At 43.6% G+C, this 24,118-nt stretch overlaps 1 protein-coding gene across 5 annotated transcripts in view; it reads left to right on the forward strand.

The window, feature by feature from the left end:
* LOC109855181 (polypyrimidine tract-binding protein 1) overlaps positions 1–24,118 on the forward strand; it is a 353,785-nt gene that overhangs the window by 126,680 nt on the left and 202,987 nt on the right. For 4 of the 5 annotated variants that reach the window (XM_020429095.1, XM_020429104.1, XM_020429112.1 and 1 more), the window contains exon 2: positions 6,789–6,958. The exons of the other annotated variant lie outside the window; for it this stretch is intronic. In XM_020429095.1, the coding sequence (XP_020284684.1) occupies positions 6,878–6,958 (81 nt within the window). In that variant the 5' untranslated portion in view covers positions 6,789–6,877. The remainder of the gene's footprint in view (positions 1–6,788; positions 6,959–24,118) is intronic. 5 annotated transcript variants of the gene reach the window in all.

The following is a 24,118-nucleotide window of genomic DNA, read 5'->3' on the forward strand; positions in this document are numbered from 1 at the left end:
GTTCTCTCTTTCTCTTCATCACAATTGATGCTGCTTCCGTTCCTCGTTGTACTTTCGGCACTCACCGCCTTTGTAAAGGGCTTTGCTTTTTACAGAACGCACGGGACGAAGAGGAGAGAGAGAGAGAGGTATATACGAGCGCGCGTTGGGAAAGAGCATTATTGCGACGCTGACAGCTGAATTGAATTAACTCAAAATATATTCGAAGTTAAACGCGGGCGCCGCTTCGAGCTCTCGGAAATTTGGAATAAATAAATTGCGGAAACGGGAAATCGATTTTCGTGTTGCTCGGAGAGTTTATGCGCGACGTCGAGCCGACGCGCGAAAGACGACGACGACAACGCGATATTTTTGCGCATCGGAAAAACGAAGCGTCGCGGAAGCTTATGCCGATAATACGTCATCGTGTCGAGTAACGCGGCGAAGAAAAAGAGAGAACCGAATTTTTCCAAAAATTCTCTCTTCCCGAAAAAAAGCTTGCGACATGTTCAATTTGTCATCGGCGCTCACAAAACGGCGCGTTTCGCAACTCTCACGAAATAACGCGCGCGCGCGCGCGTTACTACACGCCCCCGTCTCTTGACGCTCTCGATGCGAACCCTCGACTTAACGCGTGTGACACTTTTATGTTCACGTCCACTTCTATAAAGCCGCCGGCACGTGTGTCTTCTCTTCCCGCTTGCGATCAAAGGCGATTTGTCGCTCTTTTGTTTGTTGTAAAAACGCGTCTCTGGAAATATAAGATATAAAAGTTATACGTGCGTTGAAGAAAAAAATTTATATAAATTTTATAGATTTAAATTTCGAAAAAAAAAATGGTTATAAAGTGAAAGGAAATAGAATATACAATTTATATGTAAGATCGATATGTTGTGTTTATTTGTGTATATTGCGTATACATGCATGTGTTTCTTGACAAAACAGTTAAACGGCACCGAAAATTAGCTGTAGGTGAACACCAGAATTAATCAAACGTAAACCCGTAGCGACGGGAAAAGTGTTGGCGCGCGCAACGAGCACAGAACGATGGCAAAGAGAGGCGCGCAGCAAATTGAACGAGGGCGAAGAGAAAACGAGCGTGGCCGGAGGGAGAAACGGGCGATAAAAGGTAGAACGGGATAAAGAGAGAGAGAGAGAGAAAGCGGGATAAACACAGGAGAAGGTCGCGCACATACGAGAGGAACAAGAGAGAAATGAAGGATCGCCGGAAAGGGATCGGGGCACGGTGGTGGACATTGTCACAGCTGCTTTATCCGGTATTAATGCGAAATAACGCGTGCAATTGTCGCTTTGAGCCTTGCCGTTTCCGGAATGCGCGCGTTTCTCGTCCGCGCATAATATGCACTCGGAAGCGAGTGCTGCCATATTGCGTCGTTGATGGAAAGAGAGAAAGAGAGAGAAAGGAAGAGTTTGCTCTCGCGCAAACAAGCCAATATTTTTCGACTTATTTGCGATCGTTGCGCATATTAAAGATTCTCGAATTTTTTTTTCAAAACAAAAATTTACGTAAAGCGGATAATGATGTGTATTTACCAGCTGATCCAATCTGACATTTCTCTCTCTCTTTCAAATGTACTATATGACGTCAATTACATAATAGCGACGAATTAAAGAGGTAAAAAAAAAAAAAAGAAAATTAATAATAATTTAGAGCAATATTAAATTATCGAGATTTAAAAGGATTAAATTCTTTATTTCGGCAGACTTTAAATCGCTAATTAACAGATGAATTGTGAAACGGATTTAATTTATCAAAGTCCCGTTATATCGCGCAACGAAAGATCGAATCCCTCGTCGGGAGAGAACACACTCAATCCGTCGGACTTTAATCCTTTCGATTTAATTCGGGCCAGATTCATAAAAAAAAAAAAAAAAAAAGTTGCTCGTGTGAGCCCACATATAGTCTAGCACGCCTATTGACGTAGGATCGATTCGGATTAAAGGTTGTGATCCCCGATGATGAGTGTCGCGGTTTATGGTCGGTGTCAAGGCTTCGAATTCGATGTGTGTGCTCGCGGAATCTCGTAATACCGCCCGAGCATATACATCGCCGAACGACTATCCTAATCCAAATTGACAATTGCAGTGTGTGGACGACTTTTTTTTGCGATATTTTTGCGGCCGACTTTTCGAGAAGATCGATCGCTCTGTGTAAGAAACGTTGTGTAGAATGTTATTTGTTTTTTTAAATTTACGCTCCTTTGTTTTTAACACGAGAAAGAAAATAGAACGACTCTACTTGCGGGACACATTTGCGATATCAAAATTACAAAATCCAAGTGTTGATATTACGCTATTTATTATTATTGTTTTTTTTTTTTATTAATCAAGTTTTTGCGTTGAAGTCAAGCGCACTCGCGTATAAAGTTCTCTCTCTCTCTCTCTCTTTCTCTCTCTTTGTTCCTCACTTTTTTTTTTCATTTTTACGCGCTACATTTTTCCTACGAAGGGACACATCGTATATCTTGCTATTATAGAGATAACGTGTTTTATCACTGCACTCCCGCGCGATGAGCTGCTACGCCCGAGATGATACGACATAAAGATATATTGGAAAGATTTTGCTGAAGAATACGATCGGCAATTTCTGTTGTTACCATATTACGTGGCTCGATTTCTACATCGTTGTAATTGTATGCAACGTAGAAATTTGTACAGCGCCGCGCGCGCGTATACACGCCACACACACACAATTGCGCGTGGTAATTAATTAGGTAGAAAAAGCATATTTAATTGGGTGAACGTCAACATGTATTATCATTAATTATTGCACCCCCTTCTCCTCTCTTTTCTATTATTACGATACGATATTGCGATCGGCGATATTATCAATTTGCGGTAATCATTGTTGCGTTTCTGCGCGTTAATATTATTCGCGATGAACACAACGTCGAACATAATCCATTATCTTGTAGGTCTGCAGGTTATAATCTGTAGTTTTTTTTTTTTTTTTTTTTTGGTTGTTATCTCGAATATCAACGAATACTTTTCTCGTATTTATTTAACAAATATTCGAGATGCGGTATTGTAAAACGATCTCCGCGAAATACATAGAGAGTGAGAACACCCGCAAACACAACGCATCCGATATTTCGGATTTTGTAAGCTCGCGCACGCGTATGGGACGAGAGGGGGGAATTGTGTGCGAACTATTTTTCAAAATTCGCTTTATCCCCCGCGGGACGGTCACGCACATACGCCACATATTTCCGCTCGGTATTCACGCCGCGAAAAAAAAATTCACCGAAAAGTGTACGCGGCGATATATACCCATACACGCGTTAACTCTTAACTGGGCGTGACCAAAGTTATATACGCGTTGCAATTCGATTATACGATCGCGAAATATAACTGAATTGCATTTTCTAAAGATATGCGTATGGCGTTCGTGTGTATATGTGTGTATTTTATATGCACATTTTATTGCATATTCTCGTTTCGTATCTGCATGTTTCTCCCGTGTTTGAGAGAATGTGAGAGACGCATCTCTGCTGAAAATAGAAAAGTAGAAAAATGTAGGTACGATACGGAAATATATACGCAATAGATGTACACAACGCTACACGAGCATTAAGATACACTCGTGGATAAAAAATATTACACTCGCGCGGAGAGGATTCACAAGGAAAAAATATTTTGACAACTTGATAACAACAAGGTAATGTTACATTACTATTTGAAGAAATTGCACAAGAGTGAGAATTCTTTCAGAGACTGGACTTATTCTCTCAAGCGCTCTAATGCACTCGGAACGTTAATGAGCCCCGACGCGTTTCGTCGGAAATTGCATTTAGAAAATTCCGTGATTTCGATCGCGAGAATCTTTCCGTTCTCTTCGCCGCCGCATAGGTCGTCTCCGTGTTCCGAGGGATGTTCCGAGGGATGCTCGCGCGCGCGCGCGCGCGGAAGAGTTGGGATGGCGCGGAAGGCTGTTTTATGCAAGGGCCTTGGATTTTATGCAATGAGACTGCAATATCAAACGGCGCGCGAGAGTAGCGGAGTGCCGCTGAATAAAATATCCAGGGGCCGTTGAGAAAAAAGCACGAGCATAGGGTCGGCGCGAGAGGGTTGGTGCGCGGGATGAGGAGAATGGTAGGGGAGGAAACGGCCACCAGACGCATTTCGATTTCCCTATACTGGCTGTTGCACAATAGATACACCGGAGAGATCTCGCGGGTGCATTAAAGTGCACGTTCCCCTCTCATATTCCCCGCCGATCGTTGTGGTAATTTATTACGCGCTCGATCGCTCTCCGCGCCATCCTCGCGTTTGCCGTGTCCCGTTGTTTCCCTGTGTTCATTGAAACGGGGACGGCCTCGATTTCGCGCGCGCGCGCGCGCGTTTAACCCTCGAGTTCTTCGGCGTCTCCCGACGGAGAAAATCTGAATATTTCACGAGTCGTTCGCACAGTACCGAGACACTTGGCGAATTTTTGAAGAATTTCTGAATGTATCTTGCGAGAGAATCGCGGGGGATCTTTTTCTCCTCACTTTGCACGATCGTTCTATCGACTCGTGTGTAACACCGATGTCTCATATGATGATTGCGAATTAAGTGAGGCAGAATTAAAAAAACACAAATGAGATGCCATCTACTTGGAACGCGACCGTATGTACGCGCTTTATTTCGCATGATTAATACGAGATTTGCGCACGCGTGCCGGATAAGTGAGTGCGCGTCTCATTTCAACACAATGGCGTATCGTTTTCTCTATTGTTTACGGTCACTCTCTCTCTCTCTCTTTCTTTCTCTCTTGGCGAGTTTGGCAACTCGTTGCACTCCCGCGAATGAGTAATGTCTCGCTGCGGACGTCAAGCTGCAGCGAGAAAACGGCGTAAGAAAGTCGTGAAGTGCGAATGCGAGATATTACGGAATGGAGACGATGCAAACGAAAAAGAGAGAGAGAGAGAAAAAAAGACACTTCAAAACTTAGATTGGTGTTACGTGGCTCTCTCTCTCTCTCTCTCTTTCTCTCTCGTGGCGAGATCTCTCTTGGCGAAGGAGAAGAGTGCCCGAGGAAAGAGTATAAGAGAGATAGAAATAGAGATGAGATCGCGCCCGTAACAGCACGATCCGAGGCGGCTTAACGGGCAAATCCGCGGTAAGATCCCTCGCGAAATCTCTACTTCCGCGAACGCCATGTTTCCACGGCGCCGTATACCGGAAGTGTGCTCCTCTTCTCCCCCGTCACGTCCTTCGCCAGCTCGATTCTACGACCCGAGAACCTACTGCCTGCGCCACGGCGGGCGTGTCTTCCATGTAAATCTTAAAGGATTACGCTCATAATTGCCTGCGCGTCGCCGCGTAATTGAAGAGCACTTAGACCGGCTCAGAGCGCGACGCGATACGTGACTGTTTCACGTCATGGGATCGAAGATCCCACGCCGAAACGATATTCTCGTCGCGGATCACCTTCACACACACTTTACGTCGAGGGTTAGTACATCGCAACGGATGCGCGAACGTGGCAAAACGTGCAGACGCCACGTGTATATCGAACGGGGAAGTGCGCGCGATGTACCGGCGATCAATTTCAGAATGTTTACTTACATTTTTTTTTTTTCACGTCAGCGGTATCTTATTAAAAAAGCGACGAATTGTACACAGAAAAATATTTAGTTGATATTTAAAAAAAAAAAACTTACTCGCGCGTGTGTGTGAATTTTACAAAAAACTCGAAATTAAACTTGTAAACTTGTCTTTGTGGAAAAAGATTTTTTTAAATAACAAAATACGTTTTTTTGGGCTGATGTAGCGCATTCTGTGGACATTATTTCCATTTGTTAGACAGTCGAAAGTGTATTTCGCATCAGTTTCGACATTCTAGTTATTATTTCTAATTATATTGTTTTTTTCGTCGTGTTATTTTATTTGACGAGAGAAAAAGATTGGCACTCTTTATATTGCGCACGTCGGAATTAGAATTAAAATTGAATTTCGATGCACGAACGTACGCGAACGTCGCAATATATTCACATCCCGTGAGTAATTCAATCGATCGTACCCTTTTACATATCGAATCGTCGGTGCATTCTCGAATCTCGGGGTAATCAATCCCGAAATTCCGAGCCGCGCTCGCAGTCGCGGTTTTATTAACTAATGCAATCGTAATCGCCCGATCTTCTCACAACTCGTTGACTTTCGCGCGATCCGATCCGAATGCGTAAACTTAGTTGTGCGCTGCGCGCACAAGCCTAACCTTCTAAATCCCGCCCGGGGTTAATGGATTAATTTTGTAATTGGGTGGTTTGTATAATTGGAGCGTAGCTACACGCACATACACACAAGACTCTCAGATGAGACACAGCGCAGGGTCGTAGGACAAAATTTTCGCTTTGCGCTTTGGAACCCCCGTGCTCTGTCGTGAGTTTCAGACTGTGTTCGGAAATGTCAACAGTGTGCGCTGCGTTGCTGAGTTATGGAAAAGTTGGGATACGAAACTATTCCGACCCTTTGTCGGAAGCCTTCACTGGCGCTTTGTAATACCACAATCGATTGGCGTTTCGGCGATTTACCGGAAGCCTGACGCGCTCCGTCAGTCAATGCGGTCGCCGACGAATATTGTTCGCGCGTTTGAAACTTTCACGATTATTGTTTTTTTAACGAATTCCGCAGTGTATATACATATATCATGGCAATAAAATTATTTTAATTAAGTTATAGTTTCAAAAAAAAAAAAAAAAACGGATCGTATATTTTTTTTTATTGAAACGTTAGATTAAGAGAACAATCAAGAGGTAGAGACAGTTTTTTTTAATATTTATGTTTCCGTTTTTTGTGTTTTTCAGGTAGGTCTAAATAAAAAAAAAAAAAAAAACGATAGATTGATCTGTGTTCAGTACACCGGCGGAAAATACGTGTGAAGAATTTAGACAGTATGATGATGGCAAACCTACCCCCTGTTATGCTGCCACCTATTACGGACTACGGGATGTTAACGCCTACGCTTGGAATAAAGGTAAGTCGATTCACCATTCCGGCGGGCATCGGTGAAGGGAAAAAACGAAAAAAACAAAATTGATATTTCGCGATAAAGCGATAATAGAATCAAGATGTGATCTCGACTCGAGATTTTAAAGCGCAGAGAAATTTAAATGTCGCGCTAAGACAGTTCTAATTTTCGTTCGCTGACAGCGGCTCTCGTTGAGATCTTTTTTCTCGGTATATCGGTGTATTTTCTGCAAACATTTTCTCGGCGAAGTCGCCGCGGGTGGACTTAGTAATGATCGCGAACATTTTTGTCTAGAAGAGAGACTGTATTGCTTGCTCGCTTCTCTTATTTTTTTTTCTTTTTTTTTTTCACCGAGTCACGAAGCAATCGCGCACGGTTTAGCGTTGATACAAAATCACCCCTGGGCGGGTCTTTGGGGCATTGGGTATCAGCCCTTCTGATCCTTTGGCTTCTGCAGTCTCACGCTGTGTGTTAGAGGTACTCGGTGTGCGCGAGCGCCGCTACAAGCCGCGAGATATTAATTAAAATTCCTCCCGGAATACTTCCGACGATAGGACGAAGGGTGGGCGCGCGCAGTATATTGGCTAACCGAGATTGTGCCGCGGCGCGTCTAATTTACTCGACGATTTTCCACGTTCTGAAAGCACTACGCGAGTAACAACATGGCTATCAACATTCCATTATGCTACTTAGAACGAGGCTCCGCGCGAAAACGATACATCGCATTTATGATGTAAGAGAGGTGATTGAAAATTTATAATGTTCGAATAAGATTTGAATTATATTTTTTCAAAGAAACAAACAGTATCGAGATCCAAATCGCTAAAGTCGAGTTCTATCTGTGCGGCGAACAAACTGAAATTTTTACACTTGAGATGAGAAATATTAAATGTTACTATTTTGAAGTATAAAATAAATTACTTGATGTAGCTACTACTTTTCCAGAATATATAAAAAACACTGAAAACTCGATTCTAAGAACAATCTCTTACGGATGACTGTGTTGCGGAATTGCGCTTGTCGATTCCGCTTTTCACACATTTCCGATTTGCCAAACGGCGGAAAAGCGAGCTAATAACCGGCCGCGTGCGGCATTCTTGAATTTCATTTGGCCTTTACACGTGTGCGCACGAGCATTGTAAACGTGCAACCGCGAATTTTCCGGAATTTCACTGCTCACTTCCTTGCATTGTTTTTGCCGCCGCCGCCACATCGCATTCTCGCTGTTTACTAAATTTTGTATTGTTGCGCCAAATTTATTTCCTTGCCACTTTGCAAATACATCACATATGCGTAAACGATTTGCATGAACGTTGTTATTCTTTGGAGTTTATTTGGGCGAAGGGAGCGAGACAAAAAGTAAGAGGAATTCGCGCGAGGAAAAAACTTTCGTTCCGGGATTGCAAGGTGTGAGACAAATTCGAGTTATTTTATATATCATACAGGGTATCTGAAAAATATTGTTTTCATCAAGTCTATTTTCACACTTTGGCTGTGTCGAAATTTTTCAGACACCCTGTATACACATATAGGGCGAAATAAGTGCATTGAAGGTCTCGGGTGCAGCCGCTGAGGGAAATCGCGAAAGGTGAGATCTCATTACGTCGGATACTTATGTAACTTACCTTTGTCGTTTGTTAAAAAAAAAGAAAAAAAAAGACGTGCTCTCTGTTTCCCTTACGAGTGTAAGACGAAGGAACTTTTCAAGTGGTTCGGCGAAGCGTGCTTTCAACGACAGGTAGTTAGCGATTGAGAGAATCCCGGGATACCTACCTACTTACTCACTTCGCGTTTATATTCTCAGTTCTTTCTCTTCTCGTCAGCCGGGCCCCCATTGTGTTTTCCGCGGTATCTTATTTCCGTGGCTATTCTCACGTTAATTAAACTATTTCCAGCGCGAAAGATAACCAAGTGGAATATAAAGTTACCTCACTCGTAAGTCCGGCATAAATATTGTTTCCATTATCGCACAAAAGTCTCGGACGGGCTTGAAATTAACTTGAGAAATATTCCATTTTCGAGATTTTTTTTTTTTTTGTGTTTCGTTCTTTTAATCTTTTCCCCAAAGAGAAGTCCGGCTTTGCCGTGTTTGAAAAGCAGTATATATCATATTTTTTTATACGCGCGATTATATGTTTTGAAAAAGTTCTTCGGACTTCAATGTTGTAAAATATATATTCTCTGAAACTCCCCGCGCGGTATTATTTAGGAAAATTATTGAAGATTAATTTCCCCGCGACAACATGTAAGAGCTTCTTCGTATGCGTACGATGCGACAAAGAAGTTTGTTGTGGAAAGTGTCTGGGGGAACGCGCGCGCAGATTCTCCGTGCACGGAAAAGGGTGGAGAGAAAGGGCCTTCTCCGACCGGCGTTTTCGGAGGCGCCGCCGGGCAAAGAGTTGCCGCGCGACGGCAACCGCTTCTATGAAAGCGGCGCGCGAACAAAAAGCTGAATAACATTAACTCGCTTAATGTATTCCCTTAATTTTAATACACAATGCCCGGTACGCGAGACCTCCAGGCTCCGTGTTCTCGCGCGCAGCTGAAACTCCTCTTCGCCGAAGATTTTCTTATTCCCGTTAAATCTCCGCGCTTCTAATCTTTTTTTTTTGTCTGATTAATATTTATATTATATTAACATCAGTCTCTCGTTCCTGATTAAATAGAGAGCAATATAACGGTATTTATCATCGGTCTCGCTAAATTACGGAAGAACACTCGCTCTAATACACGAGATAGAAAGAAAGGGAGTGTAATATTGGCAAATTGTATCATTAAACTACATTTCAATATTTGATAATACAACGTTTATGGAAAGATGATATTTAACTGCATTAACTGGATGGTATGCCTGGCACACATGTGTGCAGAGGGGTATCGCATGCAGGATAGTTATATGTGTTTTCCTCGTCGTTATCGTTCGAAGCTGCGCTCGATGGGCCCGCGGGGTCTCTCGCTTGATGTTTCGCGCAGCGAAGATTACGTTGGAAATCGATTTTCCGCGCGTTACTTTGATCAGGTTTCGCCGGCCGTTCGACCGGAAGGACTTTTCATACGCGGACGGTGAGCGCGCGCAGCCGCCCAAAGGGCGCGCGTTGCCCTCACACAAAGGAAACTGTTCCCAGTAAATGTGCTAGGCCACCAAGCCGGAGCCGGGGCTCGAATCCGCCTGGTTTCGTATATTTTCTTTGCGTTAAATCGCAGCTCGCTTGATTCCGCATACAGCGCGCGGCGCTGTGTTGCAGCCCCGCGCTCGAACTCCCGAGGCGCTCTGACGTCATTCGTATTATTTCCACCTGCGCCCGTGCACCGCATCGCCCACCTGTCAGACGCATGCATCGCGCGAGCGATGCAAAACGCTCGCACGTGTATCAAATTCAGAACGATTTGATTGTTGCGGGGAGAGCGGCGGCAAATTAATTTCCATCGCGCGCGCGGCGGAGAGCCGTGCCGAGCGGTGAGTTTTGTTCCGTTCCGTTCGCCGTCTCTTACTCTCTCTCTCTCTTTCTCTCTCACTCCCTGTGTAACACCCCCGCTCTGTTTATTAATAAATATATACGATTTCTGATTTTTTTTTCTACCGCGAAATGAAAGAAATATCCGCGCGGTTAACTGATTAACAAACAAAGCTGGCCGTAATAAACAAACTCGCGCTACCGCGAATTCCTACAATTTCTTTCGCGTATTCTCGTTTGTTTTAATTACTTATTTGTTCTTTTATTTCTGTTCTTTTGTTTCCGCGAAACTCGCGCGCGGTGTGTTGTTCGCGCGTGTTGATACAAGTTAAGCTGCCGGCCGACGTGCGGCAATCAAGTCGAATGGTCTGCAAGGTTTTTCACGCGTGCAATATATATTCGATGCATTCTTCCGCATTGATTTACCTCGATGTTATGACGATTTTTATTGCAACGAAGTGCCGTTCTCGCGCGCCGCTTAGCTTGATCGTACGCGCGTACTCACAATACGTACACACGCGCGAGCGCGCGCTACACGAAGGTGCGCGACAAAACGAAGAGGATGGGAATGCGCATGAATATATCGGCGGAACCCCATCGGTGACCTCGTCTCCTCGTTTGCATACGCAAACAGAGGAATTAGGGCCGGACACGTTGCGCTGCATGCTCGATCGGGGGATCCTTTGCCCCCGGGAGCGCGTTATTGTCGTCTCGAGCAGGTTATTGTCGTCGAAACACATCGGAACAATCGACAATATTGCCCGAAATTCGACGAGTCCTCCGGGGATCTTCGCCGGCAAGAATGACGAGCGCCCGAAACGTGTGCGCGTTTGCCGATTCTCCGTGTGTTTCTTTTGCTTTTACACGTACAATATCTAATTACAGTTCGTATTTAGGGCTTTGCGATATTTTTCTCATCGTGAAGATTAAATTAATTGTTGAAACAAAGAAAGAGGAAAGGTACATTGCACGTTTCGCGATTTGACAAGAACTCGCGGATGAGTCGCTTCGAGAATGTTTCGACGAAGGGGGAGTTGATTTGAATTTTTCACATTGGCTCAGCTTCCCGCGGCGCGCCGTCGCGAGACACGTCGCATCGAATATTCCATAAATAAATCGACGTTTAATAGAAAATCGGAGAAAACTGTGCGCGGAGGGCGCGCGGCACCTCATCGCTCACTGTCATGGCGCTTCGCCGCTACCGGCAGCTAGTATCTCAATAATATTCAGTTTATAAACTTCGAACGGATCTCCTGTTACGTTGGCTCGGTTCGTCCTTTTATATCCCTCTCCCCGCTTGCTTATTGTTATTCTTACAGCGGGTGTCACCGTCACGCGCCAATTTATTTCGCGGCTTTAAAATAAATATTTAATATTCCGGTAATATTTTTGTGTATTTTTTTTTGTCTTTTGTGATTTATGAAGGTAATGTTCGCTCGCTGATAAAAAAAAAAAAAAAAAACATCGGATCACTCTTCACCGAGCGACTCTTAATTGTATGCGAAATATCGTTTAACTGCGCGAAAACGGTAGATAATGATATGCTTGCGCCAAGTGTCAGTTAAATAGGGGCGGATCCATCACAATCGATCAAGCATTGTTCGCGTCTCGATAATTTAATGCTCAAGCGACTAACAACGTATCTCGGCCCATCCATCTTTTCCGTTTCTTCCCGAAATTCTCGCGCGCGAAGATACAAAACTTTCTTATTTCGACCGAGAAGCGCCTATCTTCGTAAACAGACGACTCTTCTGAACGAGAATGTTATCCAACAACAACGCTAAGCTTTTTAATAACACGAACTTCGCGAGAGTTTTTCGCGTGTCTCGAATATCGTAAACGTTAAATATTCACGTTTGTTGTGAGAAAAATGTAAAAAAAAAAGAAAGCTGTGTCGCGGTAATTGTTCATCTGCAAATCGATATCATCATTTATTCCGCACGCGAAACTTAAACAACATCGAAGTAACAGCCGAACTCTCTCTCTCTCTCTCACTCGTAATATATTCCGGAATATTACTGTCACGAATATAAATTGCGCCGTCACGAAAAATCCTTCCCTCTGCCTGAAAATGAGGAGGGAGGCGAGTAAAACGCTTAACTATCCACGCGCCTCGTAAAAGCTCCTCGATAAACATCGCGGTAGAAAAGAGCTCTCTCACGTGTGACGGTATAGTCACGACGTATACATACATATACGTTACGTACACAATAAGCGGCCATTTGGTTGGCGCATCGGAACGACGACGAGGGCGAACTCGCGGTTCCGATTCGACGTTAGCCGCATCGTTGACTCTTTCCCCATTACCTGCCGATTTTTATTCCTGACTCTCGACCGCATCTCCCGCGCCCCCGTTTTCTCTCCCATGTGTGTTTGCTTCCACTACACCGGACCGCCCGCGCACGCATGGGCTTCCCTATTTTATTAGCCCCGGTTACACAGCGCGCGGCCCTCCCGAAACAATAACCATTGTTAGGGCTCTTTCCCGCGGCACTTCCAGCGCGGCGCGTTTGTAGGCCGCAACTCCCGGAGCTTTGTTCGCTTCGTAGAGACGAGCGTTAGGAGAGGAGAGCGAGCCGGCTACCGTTTTAGCTCTCTCAGATGGGTCTGCGCGCGGCCACCCCCTTCCGTCCTATTTCCAGTCGTAACCGTTCACGTTAACGTTCGCCCGCTTTTCCTCTTTCCTCTTCCCTTCTCTCTCTTTCCGGTAGGCGACCATTTCTCCCAATATATGATAGTAATACGCCGGCCCCTCTCATCTCTTCTTCCCGCGATTTTGCAGCGCGAGTCGTTTCGAATGCGTACAGCTTTTTAATTAGATATTCCATCGGCAATGGGGAGGTACATATTCACGATTTCTATGGAAATGAGATCCCTCTCGCAACCGATCGATCTTTCCTCGCGCGATTTTCACGTTTCTCGCGTGTTTGCGACTCGGAAAGAAGAGTTACAAGAGAATTTTTGAAAGATGACGCACGTGTCTCCGACGAAAGTTTTTCTTTCGACACGATATTTTCCGCTAGATTTGAACGGTTGAGTTTCTGAGACACAAGAGTACCTTACAAGTTCCCGTTTGAATATCGCGCGCATCGGATTTCCGGAAGATAGATGATTGTTGTTTCTTTTCGTTATTATTGGATGTTAAGCGCGATCGCCGCGAGGGCACGAAAACGCGATTGAGTTCGCTCCCTATTGATAACGACAGGGCGGAGAGTTTCCATTCTCCTCGGCGAAATTTCCTCATGGCTGCCGTTTCGCGGATACAGTTTCCGAAAACACGTTTTCCTATATACATATATATATATACACACACACACACGCGGCATCGACACTATCCTCCGTTATCTTCGTAATTAAACTAATGGAAAGCCGACTCGATGCTTTTATGCGAATTCGCGCGCTGTATGTGTTGCTCTACGGGAAGGGCCTCGAAACATCGAAACATCGCAATCCATTCAAGATGCGCGGAGACGACAAGCGAAAACCGCGGAACTTCGCAACTTTGCGCGTGATGTGTGCGGAACGATTTATAGTGATTAAAATTGCACAGTGATATATGTTTTTTATCTTCAAAGAATGCGAAAAAAACTAATGAAATTGCAAATAGAACACATTATTATATTGCAACAGTGTAGAAACACATCGCGAGTTTATTATATTTTAGCTCAACAAATGTTACCGTGTTTTACGCGTTTTGGAAACCATCGCGTTAGCGAAGAATCAATTTTTGTTTTTAATTACACTTATATTCTATTCAATCTCTTTTCCGAGAAAGCGATTATTGTTATTGTCATTCGGTTTATTGCGGAAATGAAAAATTGGAAGTAAAAGAATTCCGCATTTTTGGTCTAAATCGATCCCGGCCTAATGCACGTTGCGGTAAATTTGGTTTGCAAATGCCGGGACGCTTTTAGGAGAGCGAGCAACGAAGCCGGCCTGATAATAACGATAACGGAAGTGAGATAGCCGTCGCGCATGTATTGCATTACACGTAATGAAAACAGCTATCGCATTACGCATAATTACGATGTTATTTCGTTATATGCGAAATAATTTGCGAAAGTTTGCGAACGCGCGGAGTAATTGGGGGATGAGCAGCGTTACGTAAATGAACCGGGGATAATTGCGCGTCATTGTTCATTATATTTTTATCAAAAGCCAGAGAGCGCGTCGTTACCATTCCCTTTGTGAAAATATTTTATTATTGTTTTTAATTAACGTCGCGCGCCCGCAAACGCAAAAGAGAGCGATATAAAACTCGCGCTCTTTCTCCCACCGTCCGATCACAAATTCGATATACTCTCCGGGTTTCAATTAATTTTAATTATCGTTTAACAAAGTGCCGAAAAGATGTAACGTGACGCGAGCCGCGCGCGCGGCCGTTAAAAATTAATGACGTTCGTCAAAATGGAACGCCAGAATAAACACGCGTCTGTCCGACCGATATCAAAAACTGGAGAGTCAATTAATTGCCCTGATGGACGCGATGACGTCGCATAAACGTCGCGTTTGTTTTGCGCTCGTTGTTTTATATGTACTTTAACCGCGTTAAAAGCGCGGCGCGTGCTGCGACCTTCTCGCCAGTATATTAGCTCTCCTGTTTTGCGCGAAGAAAGATTTGTTCTCTCTCCTACGTCCTTGAAATCCCACGAATTTGTATTCCGGAATCGTCTTTTTCTCACGATTTGTTTTCGATATTATCTCGATGCCGCAGTTGACGCGACGGTTAACTCTTCAATCTGCCGGCGTCACTTATCTCGAGCGTCGATTTTAAAGCGTCGAGTTGTAACTAGCGCGAAAAAGTCTTTTGACGCTACGTAAGCAGTTTGTTTTACATTAGAGTGTATTTTTTTACATATATATATATTTTTTTTTTTAAAGAGAAATTACAAATGGATGGCTAACGCATTTTTTTCGAAATACAATAAATTGCGGTTATTTATTTAAACGCAAAAAATATATTTGTTACATAAATTGCGTTCGCGAACGTGTCGTAACTGGCGACAGAATAATTTACTACGTTAACGTATCTATTACGCTGCAAATGTCGCGAGTTTCCACCGAATCATTTGTTATTAGTGGCGAAATCAAGAAAAATAGCGTTTGTGTGTCACATTGAAACATTAATAATATTTGAACGATGAATGGTTCGGTCGAGCGAGAAAGGATTTTGATGAATTCAACATCACATGCGCGTTTATTGACGAAACAATTAATTATTCGTCAATTAACGTTCACAAATCGTACATTTTAATAGAAATCTAACCGAGAATATACCTAATTTGAATAAATATCAAATTATGAAATATAATACGCGCGCCGAGTAACAAGTGCGTTTTAAATCCGCCAATGACGAGACGTTCCTCGTCGTTCAGCTATTCGCATAATGATGTGTTCTGTCGGGATTCAAGACAATTTCCACGTAGAATAACGATCTCTTTTTCTCTGTCTCCCGACGGCACTTTCTTCTATTCTTTAACACCTCGCTCGTGCATTTAGTTTGACAACTTTTCAACAGCCGCGCCTCGCAAAAGTTTTCCGCACGGGAGATAAAGACAGAACGGCGCAATCAGCGGCGCGCACGCTCCTCCGCTGCCGCGCAGTAAACGGGATTTTTAGATTGCCGATGGAAACAAGAGGTTGATGCGTAAGCACAGTTGGAAATTTGTTTTCAAGAGTAAGAAAGGCGAGGGAAAAAATAAAACGTCTCGCACAGTATCCGATATTTACAGGCGGAAGTTCTCTCGTGCCGAGCTTTTAAGAGCGTCTAACAGTCCGATAATTTATTCCAATAGGAATCGAGAATTTATTCGTTGGAAAAAGAGAAAGAGAGAGAGAGAGAGAGAGTTTAAAGCTCGGCTCGCGTTAGTTCTTGCCTTCAACTGTGGCTTTAACGCGTTTGTAATCCCATGTTTTAATTTTCTCTTGTTTATATACGCGAGCAATTTGCTGTCTCTCGACTGGTACGACGTTCAATCTTCTATAAAATAATTCTACATTGTGACGTTGTAATATTCCACACATCTATTGAAGATTTCGCGTTATTTCAGAAATATTTCCGTTCGCGGAGTTTTTGTCGCGTCAGTGTCGCATTAACACGCGCGCGCGCACACACACACGTGACACATCACATATCGTGCGTTAATGTTTTTATTGAAATTTTATACCACTCAATTCATATGTTCAACGATGAAAATGTAACGCACGTTGAAAATGAATAATGAAGAATATATAATTAATAAAATTTGCTTTTTTTTTCTCTCGGTACATACAGTGATTTAAACGTGAAACCGGCATATTTAATGAAATTAATACAATTTACTCAAGTGGAAATTAAAACAGAATACAACCAGTATAACTGACCGGTTTTTCTGGTTACCGATCAGTATTTAACCAGTAATACGCCAGAGCGAACTCTCGCTCGATTGCGAAAAGTTTCACATATCGAGAGAAATTTAAGTCTCGTATTTTGTCTGCGATCGTTTTGACGTAGCCTATGTGTACCTCTTGACAAGTTTGATTATCGGAAAAAGGTTTCATCTTAATAAAAAACGACCGCCTCGCATTTAAATACCCACCTGTATATAGTAATCGTCCCGATGTGCGTCGACGTCGTCGTAGTCTCTCGGCCGAAGTATCGGACTTTTTTGACCAACCATTGTCTTCGGAGCACTCGAGGCAAGTGGCGATAAACAGGCATCGGGAGTTTCGTCATAGACAATGGGGTTGTCACGTAGTCCCGGAGGGAGGCGGAACTTATCGCCGAAAAGCGGCCCGGGCAAGAACGAGCGATGCGGCGACGCGATATCGTCTCCGTAATATGTGCTTTGATCGTCCGGAATCCCGCCGGTCGGTCCGAGAGCTTCGTAGAGGGCTTAACTCTCGCGACAGCATAATGTGTAAGTCCTTCGTGACGCAAAGTCCAAGTGCTTCAGTCTTGAATAGTACATATTAGAGAGCGCGGAGAATTTCAATTAAAAGAAAAAAAAAGAGAGAGAAAGAAACAAAACTTTCAACTTAGACGCTTGTGTTTCTCTCGTTAATGGGAAAGGAATCTGTTCTATTTGGTTATGAACAATAAAGGTGGAAGCGGCCTCGCGATGCGGCACGGCCTCTTTCCCCAATATAAACGCTTACCGCCACAATTGTGGAAAATAGCGAAATCGGAGTGTCTGCGAGCGAGTGGCAAATGGAAAATTGAGCCCTCGTACGATTTTAGTGCGGCACGTGTCCGAGAGCGCATATTTGCCACGATGCGCCGCGCTATCTTCCGCATCGCGTATAGCGCACTTATAAACGTTCCTTCTCCCGCGCACGCCACACTACGAGAGAGAGAAGATGATAGTCTATATAACCGTAGAGAGAACTATAAAAGACTAGTCAACCGCGTAAGCGCGCGGCACGGCGATACATACATAGGTATGCGTCGTTACGCGATGTTATCGTTGCAATGTTTAACCGATACGTTACGGAAAGAGAAGCCGCTACTTCGAAACTTGATTTCGGTTCGTGGAGAGTCTTATTGGTGTTATCGGTGTTAAATAAATAACTGAAATTGTCAGAGTTAAAATGAATTAAGGTGCAAAATTAAAATTGATAAACTCGCGAGAAAATTTTCACGTCTAATTCTGAAAAAAAACTGAGTTTTGCCATAATTTGTTGCGTATGTTAAATTTACTTTTATTCACCGTCACGATATTAAAAAACAAAATGTTTGTTCTCGTTGCTTTTATTTCTGTGATAATATTAGATCCCGAGAAGAACGATTTTTTTTTAAAGATGCGTGACACATATGGAGTCGACAAGTGTGGCATTTGTGTGTTTAAAGAGAAGCCGCGCAAGAGTTATCTTCTCTTACGTGAACCTGACCGCATGCGCTTCCTCGCGAAAGCTTCTCGCCCTCACTTTAATTCGGTTTGCGCGAAACAAACAGTTCGCTCAGCCGGCGTATAATTGTCGGTAATTCGATCCTCTAACGCAGTTTAAACGCAAAAACTCGCGTGTGGCGCGCAGTCCCTGCCAGACCGAGTTGCGGTCCGCGCGCGCGTCCACGCTCGTGTGTTTAATTGAGTGTGCTAATTAAGGGTGCGATTGAATCGTACGTGCAGCACTTGTCGTGCTTGTGTATGTGTTTGTATATACGTGTGTAACCCTCGCGTTTGCGTCCGCACTTCGAACACTCTTGCACCTCTTTCTCTCTGTCTGTCTGTCTGTCTGTCCGCCTGTCTGTCTTTATCTCTCTGGTGGTCCGTGTGTGTGGGTGGTTGAATATTGCCTGTGCTCCAATGTTTGCTTCGCACGGGTGGCCAGGTTGGTCCAGCTGGAAGGGAAAAACGAAAATACGAGCACTCAGCCGGAGTTTGCTGAATGTGTTTCTCTTTTTCTTTTTTTCTTCAAAAACATTTTTTTTTTTTTTTTTTTACGTGCGCGCGCGATGCAACAATGTGACGGCTGTGTTCCGAACGTCAGTTCTGCGCCGAAGTTCCATTGTTCGCCGGGATGTACCCCGCAAATCTGTCTTCTGTTTTTTACATTGTGTGTGTAAACGTATATGTACATTCGCTTATTACTTTACAGACACGGCTCGATGGATTTTATTGTATTCCGCTTATCTGATTGCACGTCGCGACATCAACGTTCGAGGATACATTGTGAACCGGTGAGAGAGAGAGAGAGAGAGAGACGACTTATATTCTCTAGATAAGATAAGAATAATATAATGCGCAAATATAGGTGTATCATGACGGCCGAGACAGACAGAGATGTGAATGCATTAACGCGAGAGCAAAGTCATTTGTGTTTTCAACCGTGTGCGCGAATTGACGTCAAGCGTGCGTCGTCTCTGTATGCATGAGTTGAAACACACATGTTTGCAACCACGCAGAGCAGAGAGAGCAAACGGAGAAAATATTCTCAAATTTACTTACGAAGTGTGCAAAATGTTTACGGACAGATTTTCAAAATTGTATATCGTGTAATTTTTTTATACGTTGGTTCGATAGTGCATATAATAATGAAGCAGATATACGATGATTAATTATTAATCTTTGTGATTATATGAAATAATATTGTTCGTTCTGGTCGCGCGTTCGTTGCATAAAGCAAATATTGTTTGATATTTTATGCTAAATGGAAAATGTAGCCGCGCAAGAAATTATCTATGAGTAAAATACTCTCTCTCCTTCTCTCTCTTTCTTTTTCTCTCTTCTTCTCTCTATCTCTCTGTCTCTCTTAATGCCTTATCCTCTTTCAGCCTTCGCTTTATCTTATCACTTCCGTTTGATACACCTTTATGTAGCCTCGCTCCAGTCTCGTTTGAACGGACAAAGAGAATCTTTTAAGAAGCTATGCGTCTAATGAGGCCGTCTTTTTAGAAGACCGCTAATTTCTCTGTGCAATTACGCATCATCGTTCATTTAGGCAGCACAGTTTAATCCATTCAAGAGAACGCTGTTCCGCGAATATATCCTCTGTGAATCTCCCATTTTTATCTGATATGCGCAATGTAAAAAAAAAAAAAAAAAAAAAATCGGCAAAATACGATTTGTGACTCGTCGTGTATTTCTTCTCTCGTAGACCTGCTCTCGGTCAATTTGCGTCGTGCGCGCGCTGCTGCGTGCTATTGCGTTCTCCGTTTGCGATCGGATTACATTCGCGATGCTTGTATACACTCGCGTCTCTGCGGTATTACGATGCGCAATAACGTAAGAAAACGTTCGGGGTGGACGTTCAGAGGAAACGATATAATAAATAAAAAGCGACTGTGTATCACGGAAGACGTTTTCTCCGAGTGCGTTATCGTTATTATATCGTTTTTTACGATGGCACGAATCTCTCTTTGTGTTTTATTTTCTACGCTTCGCGAAATACAGCGTGGAATTAAAAGGGAGAGAGAGAGAGAGAGAACGCGTGCATTAGGAGGTAAATTGAGATGCGACAAAAGTAAGAAACTCGAAAGGGGGGATCGTCGAACGTCTAGCTCTCTCTACTTCTCAGGAATTACGCCAATTTGTGCCTGAACATTCGTGGGAGCCGGACTTATTCACGCGATTCATCAAAGTCAACCCGGCTGCTTAAGCGCCGGAAGTCGCTGCTTCGTTCATTTACAGATTACGTTACGCTATTTCGCATCGATCCGTCCTTTTAAACGCTTCCCCTTAATGCGACTTATCTATCTCGAAGCGGAGTTCGCAGAGTAACACAGAGTTCGCCGGGTCTTCGCGTTCCTCCGAAAAGAGGAAGAAAGAAAAATGCCGCTGTCGCGATTTTGATGTTCCGGAAGAGAAGCGGGCGCAAAATGTGATCTTTTCTACAGTGCGCATGTAAATGTAAAACGTGCGCACATGTGCTACAACTACTGCAGAATATTTTCTTTTTCGGAACAAAAAAGAAAAGAACGTGAAAAGATGCGCGTGTGTGTGTGTTGTCTGTTAAATATCCGCATTGAAATGAATGGCGTTTTAGTCGAAAATTGTCGGGGTTTCAAATTTCAGAAGTAAGGGGGGAAACAAATTTACTCGACTTAAAAGCCGTCGTATTTCTTTTTTAACGCTCGGGCGTTTCATTTCCAGCGGAGCATTTAGGAGGGCGCGGCGAAATCGGAAATTATACAATTGAAGAAAAGGAAAACACGCCGTTGGATTTTTGAAACCTCGGTCGCGTACGCGTTACGTGAATTTTATATATTTTTTCTCCGATTAATTTTATTGGATAATCTTTTTTTTTTTTTTTTTTACCGACCTACGGAGACTCCATAAACAGTGGTTTATTGTGACAGTTCTTCCCCGCAAGGAGAGCTCGGTTGGCCGTCCTGATTCACGTAAGGTCGGTCGCACGAGGATCGAACGAGAGTAGCACAGCCGCTTTGACGCGCGTCAGGTCTCTTATATACCTTTTTCACTTCACGAATTTAATAGGCTTAGAGCTTATTGGATCCGAAGGTTACACCGACACGGTCGGGGGTCAGTTCGTCCTACTTTTATTTTACTTCCTGTATTCCGGAGGCTGTACAACATCAACTCTCACTCTCTTTCCCCATACGGCCTATACTCGTCCGGCCATTTTTATCCGAGCTCTGGGCTATTAGACCAGGAATTTTTATGGAACGCAGTAAAAACGACCCGGTCTGGAACCTCGAATAGATCGGAGAGCCGCGTGAGAGCGAACCGTCTTTTTTTTTCGGCCGAAATAATATCCGGACTTCAACCGAGAGCCTGAAAGTCGATTAGGAATCTATTTTCTTTTTTTTTTTTTTTATTTTTTAAATTTTTTTTATCAAGGGACGCGCAGCAACATTCGTTTTTCGCGCGCTCGACGCGGATCGCGAATTCTGCGCATTCTTCATTTCGCAACGATGGAGCTTTGCGAGAAAAGGGTAAACGAGTTTACGGGAGCTATTGTGTTGCGAGTCAATGTGGAATTCGACACGTTGTGCCTTTTTAAGAGGCGCGCGCAGATATACGCCGCGCTGCAAATTGTCGTCGCAGACGACGCGTGAGATTCTTCGGGGATTGTGCGCGTTTTTTTTTTTTTTTTTTTTTTTGTCAACGTGCGTTATGAGGCGCGTGTTATCGCACGCGCCTTAAAACAAAATTATCCGTTACGTAGGAGAAAAAAAACAGTGTTACGCCCACGTTTGTCTCGCGCGTCTGTGTTCTGATATATTCTTATCTCATAACCTTGTCGCTCGCGCAACGAAATTACGTCACGCGTTTATCACATGTGACTACAAGCGATTGCAAACTTTTGTTTTTTTCTCGCGAAGTGATGAATGTTTTTTTCTCGAGTCTCTCCTTGAAGAGAAAATAGTTTTTTTTTTGTTAGAAAAAAACCCGGCAACAAATGTGCAACAAATCACATTGAAATTAATTGAAGCAATGTCGATTCGACACGAGTTCATCAACACGCGATATTATATCATTTGATGAGGCAAATTAGAATCTTTTTTGTTTTTTTTAATCTGAGTCGCGAAATTAAAGCAAACCGGGAGCAAGTCTCGACGAGAGAGAGAGAGGATCTGTTTGACGATGATCTAGCGGTAATTTAAGGACAGCTTTCTCCCCTGGCGTCTGTTACGTAATGACGGGTTCTCATTTCGCATCCTGACGCAATTGTCAAGCAAAGAGTACGTACATTTGGCTGAGTACACAAGCCTTCGAGTTATATACACGCGGGTGTGTATTTGTATGCGGCGGCAAGCGCGTGTATATGTATACATTTCTCGGCCTCTCGAACGAGATCTTAATCGAGAGCCACGGCTCGTTGTGCCGGGGATAAACTCGAAGACGTCGAAACTAGACGACGAAGCTCGCGAGGGGCGGGGAAGTCGCGACGCGATTCGGATGGTGGTGCAATGATTTATTTACTCGGGTGGGTAGGGTAATGAACTGATGGAAACTTGTTAATCCGGAAACGACTCCCCGCGATAACGCGTTTGCTTTCGACCGCTGAAAGTTGGCGCGGATCGAAATCGCGAATAAACTCCGCGCTCTCGTATTTTCCCCGATTAAACTCTTCTCGTGTCAGTCGGTTTCGCTAAACTCGTTCTATTTCGATTTCTACGCGCGATAAAAAAAAAAAAAAAAAAAAAAAAATTGTCATAAACATTGTACGATTTGTCGGCGTAATTAGGCCGCGAAATAGAAGTGAAACTCGGTCGTCGAAACGATGATAGAACGAACGAAATGGAAGTTTAATCGTTTTTATCGAACGTTAAACGTCGGTAAGATAAAGTTGATTGCAGTCAGCGCGCATAACGACGTCACGTGGCGATGTCGAGGTCGGTGTCGTTAACACCTGGCTGTTTGGTCAACAAAAGATACACGGGAAATGTTTCCCGTTGCTTCAGTCGCGCAAACAAGCTTTTTTCTTTTTGCCGCCCCGTGCGCGCGCGCGCGCGGACTTTGTTGGCTGTGTCGGGATTCTATTTGCCCGTCGGCTACAAATCACCCCGAGTTTTCGATCCTTGCTAATCCTTCGGTTCCGAGGGTGAGGTATCGACGAAAGGGATTTTCGTCTGCGGACTGGACTGCCCCGTGTGAGCTTTCACTTCTCGCTGTGGATCTCATCCCGACGGCGCGAGCCGTCTTTGCCGTTTACTATCTGTCCCCTCCCATTTCCTTTCGAACCCTGATAAATAAACCCGGTAATAAATTTTCGAAGTAGAATCGGTTTTCGCGGGCTTTTTGGTCTTTTTTTTTCTTGCGTTATTTATTTTGATTCCCGATATATTCTCAAAATAGATTAGATGTATTTTTGAGATAATATATTCGCGAGATACAAATTAGGTTGCTCCCAATTGTATTTGATATTTACTCGATATTTCAATTGGTAAACTTTTTATATAAACACTGATTTTTTAAAATAATTATTAGAATACATAACTTTTTGATATCAATTGTTAGAGTATCAATATTATTCATAAACTTTTAGAATATATTTTAATCAAATGTTGAGAGAGAGAGAGAGAGAGAGAGAGAGAGACCGGGTATTATTATTCAAAACTTTCGAAAGTTTCCCCTCCGCTACTCGCCAAAGTTTTAAAGCCACAAATTTGGAATGTCTTTGCACGAGGGATCCTCGCAATTCTGAAATTCTTACGGTAATAATTTGAATAAAGGGGAAACGGGGGGAGGGGGAGAGGTTAACCATCTCGAAACCGTCCGAGAAGCGTAATCGGCCTGTTGGGAGTCAGAAGAGGCATGAAAATCGC

The sequence above is a fragment of the Pseudomyrmex gracilis genome, unplaced genomic scaffold, assembly GCF_002006095.1.
Source record: "Pseudomyrmex gracilis isolate BER0280 unplaced genomic scaffold, ASM200609v1 scaffold_3, whole genome shotgun sequence".
Taxonomy (NCBI): domain Eukaryota; kingdom Metazoa; phylum Arthropoda; class Insecta; order Hymenoptera; family Formicidae; genus Pseudomyrmex; species Pseudomyrmex gracilis.